At 40.5% G+C, this 12,278-nt stretch overlaps 2 protein-coding genes across 3 annotated transcripts; both read right to left on the reverse strand.

The window, feature by feature from the left end:
- Nucleotides 1–1,302: 1,302 nt before the first annotated feature.
- On the reverse strand, nucleotides 1,303–5,971 carry LOC120006637 (serine-threonine kinase receptor-associated protein-like). 2 transcript variants are annotated; one of them, XM_038856756.1, is made up of 7 exons: nucleotides 5,447–5,970; nucleotides 5,210–5,345; nucleotides 3,866–3,947; nucleotides 3,221–3,396; nucleotides 2,364–2,501; nucleotides 2,131–2,270; nucleotides 1,303–1,870 (listed from the first exon to the last, which is right to left on the reverse strand). In XM_038856756.1, exons 1-7 carry the CDS (start codon nucleotides 5,562–5,564, stop codon nucleotides 1,611–1,613), a joined length of 1,050 nt encoding a protein of 349 aa, XP_038712684.1. In that variant the 5' UTR covers nucleotides 5,565–5,970; the 3' UTR covers nucleotides 1,303–1,610. The 2 variants fall into 2 exon arrangements, with proteins under 2 accessions (XP_038712684.1, XP_038712685.1); XM_038856757.1 differs by lacking the exon at nucleotides 2,364–2,501 and having other exon boundaries at nucleotides 5,447–5,971.
- A 4,683-nt stretch (nucleotides 5,972–10,654) lies between these two features.
- On the reverse strand, nucleotides 10,655–11,927 carry LOC120005387. Its single transcript, XM_038854995.1, has 2 exons — nucleotides 11,227–11,927; nucleotides 10,655–11,135 (listed from the first exon to the last, which is right to left on the reverse strand). The coding sequence occupies exons 1-2, from the start codon at nucleotides 11,925–11,927 to the stop codon at nucleotides 10,655–10,657; spliced, it is 1,182 nt and encodes a 393-aa protein (XP_038710923.1).
- Nucleotides 11,928–12,278: the final 351 nt, after the last annotated feature.

Here is a 12,278-nt window from a genome sequence, read left to right on the forward strand (position 1 = left end):
TGGAGTGAAGCGGGTAGTGCTTTATATAGAGGTAAGAAAAGTTGGTGCATCCATTTTTGGCACAAGTGAACCATGTGGGGAGTGTGTAGTCGTGCTTGAAGGGTGTGGTTGACCTGATGCTTGTAATAGGTGATGCCATGTAGTCCAGCCAACTAGGAATCCAGGTGACAATTCAGCAGACACGTAGGTAGTGATAAGTTTTGATTGGTGGTAAAGGCATCTTCAGGTGCAGAGTGTGATCACAAAAAATGTGGGATTTTTTTTGGAGGAATGTCAAGTATTGTGGACGCCTTTTTCGTGTGTTAAAAAGTTGGGTTGAGAGATGCGTTATTATATATACAAACTATAATAAGGATTGAAATTCTCTGTTCTTTTTTTTTTACTCTGTTACCTCTTGGAATGTAAATTCGCCGTCTCTTATCCTTGCTGGTTGGGTGAAGGTTGAAAAGAGAAGTCTGAATTCTTGGTGACATGACAGCTTACGAGAAATCAAGCCACAAGATGTAAAATTAATAACAGGGAATTTGATTCTATATGCAAGGTGCAATATGGTGATTAGCTTATTGTTTTGTATGCTTGACATCTTTTAGTTCAATTAAGGAGCATCAAAGATATTTTTTAAATGATAAGGATGGCAGAAAATCGAGGTTATCATATTAAATTATTAATATCTAGCATGACTTTTTATTACGTCACCTTATAGCGTCATCGCCAATTATCAACTGCATAGAGAATCCAACCTTGAACCGCGATGGTCTCTATTATTATTGTTACATTGAATATGGTGATTAGCTAACTTATTGTTGTTTCTTGTTCTTTGTTTTTGGCTAGCAATGTAAGACAGGGAGAACCAGTCCTCGTGGACATAACTGTACATCCCAGTGTGAGGCAATTGCATAAGATAAATGGATGCATGACTATACTTTAGTACAAGGAAGTTTGAAAAAAGAAATCATGAGCCACGGTGAAGAGAAGTTGTTCTGACTAGAGCATCCATAAAGAAGTGCTCATGCGGAGTTTTGGAGCTACTCAGATGTTTTATTAACAAGTGATTTGTGAACATGAGGGTGAGGGATGTAACCACCCGAGCAGTGGTTCCTTCTGAGTAGGGCATCAAACTCTTCGTCGCCACGGATTGCAAGCTGCAGATGTCATTCAGATCTCTGTTTTATATATATAAACACCCACCCACACACACCTAAGTGACTATGTGCGCACATGTGTGAGTCTCTGTTTTTAAATATATAAACACACACCCACACGCTTGTCCACACACCTTGCCAAACAGGCGGTTAATCCCTGTAACTGTAAATATACGACGCTTATAACAATTTAATCCTTGTAACTCTAAATATCGAGAAAAATCCTTATCCAGTACAGATTTTACAATAAACACTTCTATAAATTCAATATAGAGGGTGCATCAACAAAAATTAAAACCTATCTAGAACTTACAAAGAAACATCTGGTCTCGCCTGTCCTACACTATTTAATGCGATGTTAATTGGGTACAAGAATTGGCTTAGGTGACCGTCTTTATGACAAGGCAGGATCTAAGCACAATGCATGCTGAAAGAGTGGCTGAGGGAACTTGCAGCTTCAATCAATATTCAATCCCTTGCTGCTTCTTTCTCTGTTGTCTTCCCCTCACCAACAATGTGGAAGCCCTCAACCTTGTGAGAAACCTCCTCAGCCATTACCTTGACCTTTCCACTTGACCCATTTGCACTGAACCCCTCAGAGTCATCGTGTGTCAATGGCCCAGTCTGCCATATTCTTATGGTCCCGTCCTCAGATCCAGAGGCATATGATTCCCCTCCTGGTGAGAACCGGAGGCAGTGTACAGGACCATGGTGACCCTTGTTGCACGCTGCAACCATATCCTTATAAATAACTATAGTATCAACTTGCAATTTACCAAAACAATTTAAACTTATTTCCACGACCAAACAGATGTGCTATCAGCCTAAAAGACATCAAGATACATTAAAATATTATCTTATCAGATTGAAGGATTGTACCATGAGATAAAGCACAGGAAATGCAATTGTGTTCAAATTTGAGCACTAAATTCGGTGAAACTCTGCCATGCAAAGTCATTTTGACTGATAAAAATGTAAAAGCATGTACCTATCTCTTCACCAGTATGGAAATCAAATACATGAATCCACATATCCTCGCCTCCCGCAATGAACTTATCCCCATACTTTGGCTCCAAGGAAGCTGATTCTACTGTGCATGGCATATTGTAGCTCTTCACAAGCCCAAAACTGGGAAAGAGAAAGAAAGTTGATAAAAATAGAGTAATCCCACTAAACAAGAAATCCTGGGAGTAACAACAGACCAAACAGTCTTGCACTCACTGGTTTGCATCCCAGAACTTCACAGTAGACCCATCTGTGGTTGTAATATAACGACCATCTTGACTCACTTCAGCACTGGTAACAGATGACTTGGTCTCAAGTGTTTGCACTATCTCACCACTTCTTACATCCCATAGTCTATACAGTGGCCATAAGCTTAGTAAGGCTTCACGAAGCATTAGCTAAACTTCAATTGATTGGCATATCTATAGCACATTTGAACAGAAGTGAAAAGCTTAACATTGGAAACCTATAAGCCATGCCCAAACTAGGAGATCCATCTCTCTCTCTCTCTCTCATACGACATAAGAACGTCCACACTGAAAAAATGAAATCCCCAATCTTCCTAGCTCCTGAGTCAGGTGACAGAATTATCATCATGACCAGTCTTCTCCTGAAATAGGTGCCCTTAGATCACTTCTAATAATGTATTGAGATTGTCCTATCTTTCATCTGAGAAGCGGCCGCTACAACATTTTCTTATAAACTGTCCGTAAATGGGCCACCTTGGTAAGTCAGGGCTTCTAAACTTCAGTAAATTAGGTCTTTTACTCAGAATTAAGTACTTGTGCACCAATTCAGTAACTTTTCGATAAAACATAAGGAGAAGTTTCATAAACTTGAGCAAATGGTACGATACTATTTTGAACAAAACATTACCACAGAAATTCACCTCATCTAAAGGACAACTCATTTTTCTACGGTAAAATGCTACGCCTTAAATGTCAAAACTATCGCATACACTTGTTCAAAATAACAACAAAAACCATAAGAAATGCACAAAAGAGGGAAAAAAATCTTTTAAACATAACAAGTCTAATTGTGGTTTTAAACGCTATCAATATGGACACATGTACCTGATTCCGCCCGTATCAGTGCAAGAACTTAATATTGTCTGATCACTATGGAGCCAAGCCACAGTTCTGACTGAACCAGGAGATTTGTCCACTTCTCTTGGAGGTGCATCTGGGCGATTCAAATCATATATGCGAAGTACTTTCTCAACTCCACCAGTAAGTAAGAGGTGTGCATCCTGTGCACAAATTTAAAACCTTTGATGCATAAGCAAGATGCTGAAAAAATGATAAACAGATAATAAATGATGTCAACCAACACCTGCTAACTCATTTCTCACAATAGTTTCATACAAAATGACCAGAACTATAAGGTATTCAGAGCACTTAATAAAAAAAACAGAAACAAAGTAACGGAAAAGGGCAATTTTAACCCAGCATAATTTCACAGCTCATCCGAAAACCACTGAACACATGCAACATCTTACAGCCCTAAAACATGGTGCACTGAAAGATTCCTAATGGCGAAAGCAAAATCAAAGTGGGGCATTGTCACTGGCTCTTAGATGATAGTCCGATACTTATTCCTCCTTTGAAGTTCCAGACTTCCAGTACCATTATTCATGACTGTGCCTGCATCTTGGACAACACATTTTAACTGGATTCAATAATTTATTATCCAACAAGGAAAAAAATATAACTGCTTACTTCTGAAAAGGCACACGCTCGAACAATATGCTTGTGTTCAAATGAGTGCAATTCATCCCCTGTCAATGCATCCCATACTTTCCTGCATATCAATGAAGCATATTAAGCATACAAACAAAGTCAACTTCTTACCTCCACAACTAAAAGGGGGAAAGAATAGTAAGTATTTAGGCGAGATGGTTCAGCTACACTGAGTTTTCAGAAAATTTAATTCGGCATCCCAAACAGGTAAAATATTTCTAGTAGGGGGGGATTTAAAGAAAAATTACAAATTTTAGGAGTAATTTTTATCTGATAATCAATTTTATGAGTAACTACCCAAACTATAGTCCAACTTCCATTGCCAACAACTTTTAGGAATCTGTCTAGATGATATCAAGCAACTCCATTAATAACAAAGAAAACATTATCTTTCCTCTCTGTTCAATTTTTTTTCTTTTTCTTTTTCCCTCTCTTTTTTTTCCCTTCTATGTTCAAGGGGGATGGGGATTCAAACCCCTGCCCTTGGGAAATGTTTTGGCTGGTGCTCCTCATGAAAACAAAATTGTCTTCCTATACAAAAGAAGAAAATGATAGGGAAAAGGGAACATGAAAGTTATTACAGTCGTCAATTTCCCTATTGTAAAAAACTTAACAGGAAAGCTCCTGCAAAAGCTCGAAAGAGTCACCAAAAAATCAAAAATCAACAGATTCATGCAGTCTTCAATTCCCCCAAAATGCTTAGACTTAGCAATAAAGTCACTACAAAAACAACATACAGCACTTCAAAATTAACCAGGGCAATACAAGTTTCTTAAGGAAGAATTGAAGAAATGAAATTTAGTTCTCGATATACTCCATACAGAATACAAAGGAACAATGCAAATTCATTGCACCCATGTGCATACCAAAGGTGTACCAGATAGACTCAAGAAGAGCATCATCATATCACCTTCATAATAGTGGGATGTGCATTGCAATCTAGTAAACACAAATACTGTAAAGATTAAAAAGTCATAACCTGTATATTGACTTGAGCAAATCACCTGAACTACCAGTGTACAAGGTACGCTACCCCTTCCCTTTCGCGCTTTTATTTTTCGCTAATTTATTACTTATCTAACAGAACCAAAGCATCTATCTATCCCAGGTGCAAGTCTCCAACTCAAAAGAATGAGTGACTAAAATATGAGCCGACCATCTTGATGAAAGCAAGGCCCTATTGAGTGTGCAACAACATCATAGAAAACAAGAATGTGATAAAGCAATAAACAAGCACGCACAGGCTAGAAAGACATGGCTAAATTCAGAATCAGTACAATCAAAAACAGAAAGATTAGAATAGAGAAAGTCAGGTCTATATACGCAGTAAAATCAGCAGAACCGGACGCAGCCCGCAAAGCATTAGTATCCAAACAGCAACTCCACACTGCACCCTTATGCCCCTCAAATGTTCCAATCCAATCTCCGCTCTCCCCATTTCTAAGCATAGGACTGGAATCTGAACAGAACAAGTAGGATATCTAAATTCAGTGAATATTAATTTTACCAAGATCCTATGATCATTTGTTAACAAATATTACGTAGGAAACAAAAGTGTACCCTTGCTAGCACTGATGAGAAAGAACCCATCGGACGTAACCGGACTGTAAAAGAGATCAACAACAGGCCGGGAATGGCCGTGACACACAAGTGGAACTGCCACCTTCTTCTTATCCATAACGCACAAATTAATTTAAAAAAAGCAAAAAATAAAATGTGATCTCCAATTGAACAAATCAAACGAACCCAATAACCCGACAAATCTACACACGATTGAACCAACAAGTAACAACAGAGGAATTTGAGTGATTTGTATACAAAATATTGGCGAACAATAAGCGGCGGTCTTGGGCACAGGTGTGTGGTACAAATTCCGGGGATTTTGCTATAATCCACACCTCCTAACCCTAGCAGGCTGTGTAGATATTAATTAAATTGTTAATACAGAAGTGTTTGTTTTGGATAAAGAAGTTGGAGCAGAGCTGTTGAAAAAAAGGGCTGGGTGCAAAAACAAAAGTACAAAACTGAGTGATGGATCTCATGCTCAAGAGGAAGAGAGCCTAATAGCCTACCAGAATTTGCGACTTTTGCGATTGCGAATCATTTTTTTTTTTTAAATACATAGGGGAGGGAAGGGGAGGTCGAAACTTGATACCTAATATCACATACAGATACACATACACGAGTTTCATCTGAGTTACTCGTGCTTCTTTACAAATTTAATTTTTACCCAAACTTGTATATTGAATTTCACTAATCTAATTTTAAAAATTTATATGGTAATTTTGAGGTGGTTAATATTCTAAGTGTGGCTTAGATAAATTCTTGAATCGGGTCCAACAACTTATAAATTAGACACATCAATGAAACATGGGTTCATTTAATAGACAATTTTGAGGATAGAATGAACATGCCTTTAATCGTTTGTGATTTTCATCAAACAACAAGAATTTGATCTAAGTGACAAGGTAATATGGTCGGTTCAATAATCAAATGAGGATAAATTGAGAAAGAAATGCTTCGTGCAATAATGGAAAATATGTTCTTTTTTTTTTTGGGAAAAAGAAACTTCATTACCTAGAAACACGAGTATAATCAGCAGAAACAATGAGGTTTAAAAAAACAGGACAAGCACCAGTCCAGGAAATACAATTAGAACAAGATAGAGCCTTCTTGGCTAACACATCAGCTGCTTGGTTAGCAGATCTCCTCACATGACAGCAACGAACAGAACCGAACGAAAACAACTCTTTGACTCCACTGATACATAGGTCAGATTCAGACAGACCAATATCTTCACTATTCAAGGCCGCAATGACCAACACTGCATCTCCTTCCAAATAACATGATCATAATTGAGACACCTGGCAAACATAATAACTTCCTTGGCAGCAATACACTCTGCAAAGAAAGGGTTAGAAGGCCCATAGCGCCAAATAGACCGAGAGGCAATGTGAGCACCTGTCTGATCTTTGGCTATCATCCCTAATCCAATCTTATGGGCCTTCAAAGCTGCATCAAAATTGATTTTCAAAACATTTGATGGAGGGGGGCTCCATCTAGCAACACATAAGATGGGAGCAACTAGATTACCAGCCTCAGTAACCTGAGCCTCCTTGTATTCAGCTTGCATCACATCTACTATAATACCCACCTCCTCCGGTTTGCCCATTCTGTTTTTATGGATAACTTGATTCCTCATGTTCCACACCTGCCAAATACAGAGAGAGAAGGAGACGATTGAAGGCCTCTCTACCAAGGGAATGAGTTAACAAAGGAGCAGCTCAGATTGGGTTTAGGGATATGGGATAAACCAGCTTTGAGGAAAGCTTGATGAACCCATCTACAGTCAGCAAACAGGTGGACCGCGGTCTCCCAATCTTCACCACAAAATAAGCACCCATCTTGGAGATTTATGGAGCGGGCCGAGAGGTTAGAAAAAGTCGGAAGAAAGCCTTTGCATAATCTCCAAATAAAAGACTTCACTTTAGGGGAATCTCAGCACCCCATATATATTTCCATATCTCCACATCAGAATTAGAACTTACCCCAGGCGCTCCCTTAGAATGTCTATGTCATTCCTCTAAAGCATGATATCCCCATTGACAGTATACTGACCCTTGTAGTCAAAACACCAACGCCTAACATCTTGAGCTAACACATTACCCAAAGGAATTTCCAAGATGGCTGAAACATCAATGGGGAGAAACATCAATTAGTTGACTCACCCTCAGATGACCCCACCTTGGATTAACCAGGGTAATGAGATTAAAATTCCAGGGTTTAGGAACCCACTTATGAAACCAGACTGAAATATTTTGACCACTACCAACCCTCCAAGTAAGACCTCTCTCCAGAACCACACGACCTTCACATAAGCTTCTCCAAGTCCAAGAAGGGTTGTGCACCACCCCAACCCTCATGAAATCACAAGAAGGAAAATATTTGACCTTCAACACTTTAAAACACAAAGACTTCTCGTTCGTTAATAGCCGCCACCCCTGCTTGGCTAACAATGCCAAGTTGAAGGACACCAGACTTCGAAACCCCACACCCCCAACCCTTTTGGCTTGCATAGAGACTGCCACTTAGACCAGCAAATACCCTTTCCCTCTTTGCTTCGCCACCAATATTTGGTCATAGCTACCATAAGATTCTCAAGAAAAGCATTTGGAAGACGAAAGACACTCATGGCATAAGTAGGAATTGACTGAGCAATGGCTTTGATTAGGACTTCTTTCCTAACATGAGACAACAACTTTTCTTTCCAACCACAAATTTGGGATAAGACCCTTTCCTTAATGATTGAAGGATCTTTGTTTCTCCCTCCCTATTAAGGAAGGCAAGCCTAAATATCTTTCAGGATTAGCTATAAGCCGAACTTCTTCAAGACTAGCAGATATCCTTTGCCTATCCAAATCCCCTGTATTTGAACTAAAATAAGCACCAGATTTGTCAAAGTTGATCTTTTGACCAAAAGCCAACTCATACACTTGTAAGAGGGACTGGATCACACCACATTCATACATGTTTGATTTACAAAACAACATGCTATCATCTGCGAAAAACAAGTGAGTCACCCTCGGCCCGAGACGACTCACGAAAACCCCACTAATGAGATTTTTCTTTTCAGCTTCAACAAGAATGGAGGAAAGGCCTTCAGTGCAAATGAGAAATAAAAAAGGAGATAAAGGGTCCCCTAGTGAAGCCCTCTACCAGGCCTGAACAAACCAAAAGAATTGCCATTAATAACATAAAACTGAACAGATGTTATACAACGCATAATCAGAGAGACCCAAGTAGTATGGAAACCAAGTTTAATCATCATTGCTTCAACAAATCGCCATTCCACCCTATCATAGGCTTTGCTCATGTCAAGCTTTAACGCACAGAACCCAGTCTTACCTTTACGCCTATTTTTCATAGAATGGAGCAACTCATAAGCTACCAGGATATTATCTGAAATGAGCCGGTTAGGAACAAAGGCACTCTGGGCCTTCGAAATGATAGATGGCAAAATACGCTTCAACCGATTAGTAAGGCACTTGGAGATTATCTTGTAAATAACATTGCATAAACTGATTGGTCTGAACTTGGTCATATCTTCCGGATTCCTCACTTTTGGAATGAGCACTATGTTGGTAAAATTGATATCATCCACTCGGCGCCCATTATTTAACACCTCCAAACAAAAGCCAACCACATCATCTTTAACAATTTCCCAGTGACGCTGATAAAACAAGGCATTTAGGCCATCCGGACCAGGGGCTTTAGAATGATGCATTTCAAAAAGACTTCGTTCAACTTCTTCTGAAGAAAAGAGCTTCACCAACTCCTCGTTCAACGAATCAGTAACAACTGGAGCCACAATGTCAGTAACCCTACCCATGTTCAGATCTGCCATGGGGGAAAATAAATTTTGGAAGTAGTCAATGGTCACTGAACCAATATCATCTTCCTTATGAACCCACTCCCCTCTTCTGTTCTAAATTTGTCGAATAAAATTCCTCTTCCGGCGCTCACTGGCTGATTTATGGAAAAACGAAGTGTTTCGATCCCCTAACTTGAGCCAATCAATGCGAGACCGCTGCCTCCAAGCCATTTCTTCCCTTAATTCAATTTCACTAATTTCTCGCTTCAGCTCCCTTTCCTTAGCAGCCACCCCATCTTGAGTCAAATTAGTCTGAACTCTAAGGAGCTCAGCATGTAACTTTTTAACTTTCCAATGATCAACCCAAAAGATAGCTCTACTCCAGTCGTTCAGATGAGCACAAGTCCGTCGAACTTTGCCCAAAAAGGTAGAATTATTAATGCCCCAGGCATTTCTAATAACTTCTTTACAATCTAGGGATCTCACCCACGATTCCTCAAATCTGAATTTGTTTTTCCTCCTTCTATGATCACAAACCTCAGCCCCCACCAAATTAACAATCACTGGGTTATGATCTGGGTTATGATCAGACTTGGAATAAGGGATAACTTGGACTTTACTCTGAGGGAAAGTCTGTCTCCACTCCATAGTAGCTACCGCTCTATCCAACCTAACCCTAATGTTATGAGGATCACTTCTACCATTAGACCACGTGAAAAGAGGTCCCACCGAATCCAGCGAGTCTAGGTTACAGACCGCCAGGGAATCATGAAATTGTTGCATCAAGGAAACCCCCATCTTTTCTGAATCGAACAAAATCTCATTAAAGTCTCCAGCACACAGCCAAGGCAAAGAAGCACTAGACGCCAAAGCTTGGAATGTTCTCCAAAAATTAAATCTTAACTTCGCAACCGACTTGCCATAAACCCCTGTAAACCGCCACTTGAAAACACCTCCCAAATTCTCCACATGAGCATCAATGTGGTATCGGGAGAAACTTTGAATTGAAACAACAACATCTTTCTGCCACATAATCGCTAAACCTCCCTTTCTCCCTGAACAGCTGACAGGAAAAGCAAAGGAGAAATTACACCGAACTCTGATTCTATCAAACTTCGAACTCGACAACTTAGTTTCACACAAGAACACAATATCAGGCTTCACTCTCCCTAGGAGGTTTTTGAAAGACTGAATTGCCGAGGAACCTCCCAAACCTTGACAATTCAGGCATAAGATGCTCATTGAGTTCGGCGGGCCTGGTTCCTACCGGTAGCCACCGATAAAAATAAACGTCCCTCGACTATCTCCTTCTCTGAACTTTTGCATTGTACCTCTGCATCATCCACCCCATCTGCTGAAAAGCTCCCACTCTGTTGGATGTTCCTTTTATTCATGATCTAGCTCTCCGTCTCCATAGCTTTTGCACTATCATGTCCACCCTTCTTCACCACCCTATTCCAAGTTCCCTTACGCTTTCCCCGTGACTTCCCTAGAGAATCGACAGGTTCCGTCCACCTTATTAGATCCCCGGAGTTCACATCATCTTCTGTTGTATCCGCCAAATTCATTCCTTCCTCCATCGCTCCCTTCTCTTCATCACCCCCACCCGAAGCTCCTATGGTAACAATGGATGATTCATCAGGACACTCCGTCCTTTCCACCCTTCCCAAAACACCCACACTCCCTTCTTGATTGACTGGGTAATCCATACCACCAGGTCCCCCTCTTTGTAAAGGCGTTGTTTCCTCTAGTCGGTAATTTTCTGCATCTGAAGAAACTCCCGGATTGGATCTCTCTTCCCCCTCTTTATACTGACCAGTTGCACCTCTATCAGTATCCTTAGATACCTCAGTTTTGGAAGTTGAGGAATCACCCCCCCTGCCGTGATGAGTGAGATTGTGATTTCATGTCTGGAGATTTCACCAGCCTTCGTCCACGGGGGGGAGAAGCCCGGAGCCACTCCCCATACTGTTTTGATTGAGATGAATCTGAGGAAACGCTCTCACAGTCTCTCTCCACATGCCCAATCATACCACAATGGTAGCAGAAGTTAGGAAGCTGTTCAAACTGGATCCCAACTCTTATAGCTTCCTCCCCTTCTTCTCCAGAAACCATTACCACCCTCTTCAAGGGTTTAGAGACATGAACATTAATACGAACCCTTAGGAATTCCCCCCACCCATACCCATTTCGGTCCAGATCTACACGCACGACCTCACCCATAGCTGCCCCAATCTGTAGCATTACTATTTCGTTCATCATTTTGAAAGGAATATTGTAAAATCTTACCCAGATCTGTAGCGTATCAAAGGCCACATCACACATCCGTAGGTTCCCATCATACTTCGTGAGCAGGAGAGGGTTTTTATCAAACGTCCACGAGGAACCCTCAATAACCTTGTTTAGATCCCCTTTGGCAAAGAATCTAAATAGGAAAAGATTTTCGCCCACTATGGATATCTCAAGCCCCTTCACAGGTTTCCAGATGGTTCGCATAGTATTGAAGAGAGCCTCCTGATTAAACGATCTGGATGAAAGGAGACGTCCCAGCAAACTGAACCGCACTCTCGAGTGTTGATCTCCGATTTGGCTATTTGGAACCACCACTTCCCTACTTTCATCAGTTGTCAAAGACAACCGACTCCAACGCTTCTCTAGCTCTTCCTCCATGAACCCAACCCCGAACACTCAAACAATTTACAGGATGAAGCACCACCGTGAACGGGACGCTACCAAACCCTTGTCTCAAACAAGGACAAAACCTCACATCAGCCCAAGGGTTGAGAGAGATGACAACATCTTGTTGTTAAGGGGTGGAAAATATCATTTTAACGAGTCATATTTTGTGACTCAGTTGGAAATGTTGATATCATCTTTTGCCACTCACCAAACATAATTTGTTACTTTCAAAGTTTCAATTCATTCTCTTTTTGATAAATTCGAAGACATCCTATTCCTATCTCTCTCGTATTCTCTCTTTTAAGTTTAACCTTTGAATATCGATTACCTTGCACATTTATA

The sequence above is a fragment of the Tripterygium wilfordii genome, chromosome 9, assembly GCF_013401445.1.
Source record: "Tripterygium wilfordii isolate XIE 37 chromosome 9, ASM1340144v1, whole genome shotgun sequence".
NCBI classification, from domain to species: domain Eukaryota; kingdom Viridiplantae; phylum Streptophyta; class Magnoliopsida; order Celastrales; family Celastraceae; genus Tripterygium; species Tripterygium wilfordii.

What these genes read in the sequence shown, in the direction of transcription:
- LOC120006637 (XM_038856756.1), bottom strand. Translation starts at nt 5,564, where the DNA reads ATGGATAAGAAGAAGGTGGCAGTTCCACTTGTGTGTCACGGCCATTCC. An exon ending in AAGTTCTGGGATGCAAACCA is followed by an intron (nt 2,271 to 2,363) that starts GTGAGTGCAAGA and finishes TCTCTTTCCCAG; the next exon opens with TTTTGGGCTTGTGAAGAGCT. An exon ending in CCATACTGGTGAAGAGATAG is followed by an intron (nt 1,871 to 2,130) that starts GTACATGCTTTT and finishes ATATGGTTGCAG; the next exon opens with CGTGCAACAAGGGTCACCAT.
- LOC120005387 (XM_038854995.1), bottom strand. Translation starts at nt 11,927, where the DNA reads ATGGAGGAAGAGCTAGAGAAGCGTTGGAGTCGGTTGTCTTTGACAACT. An exon ending in GATTCATCTCAATCAAAACA is followed by an intron (nt 11,136 to 11,226) that starts GTATGGGGAGTG and finishes TCATCACGGCAG; the next exon opens with GGGGGGTGATTCCTCAACTT.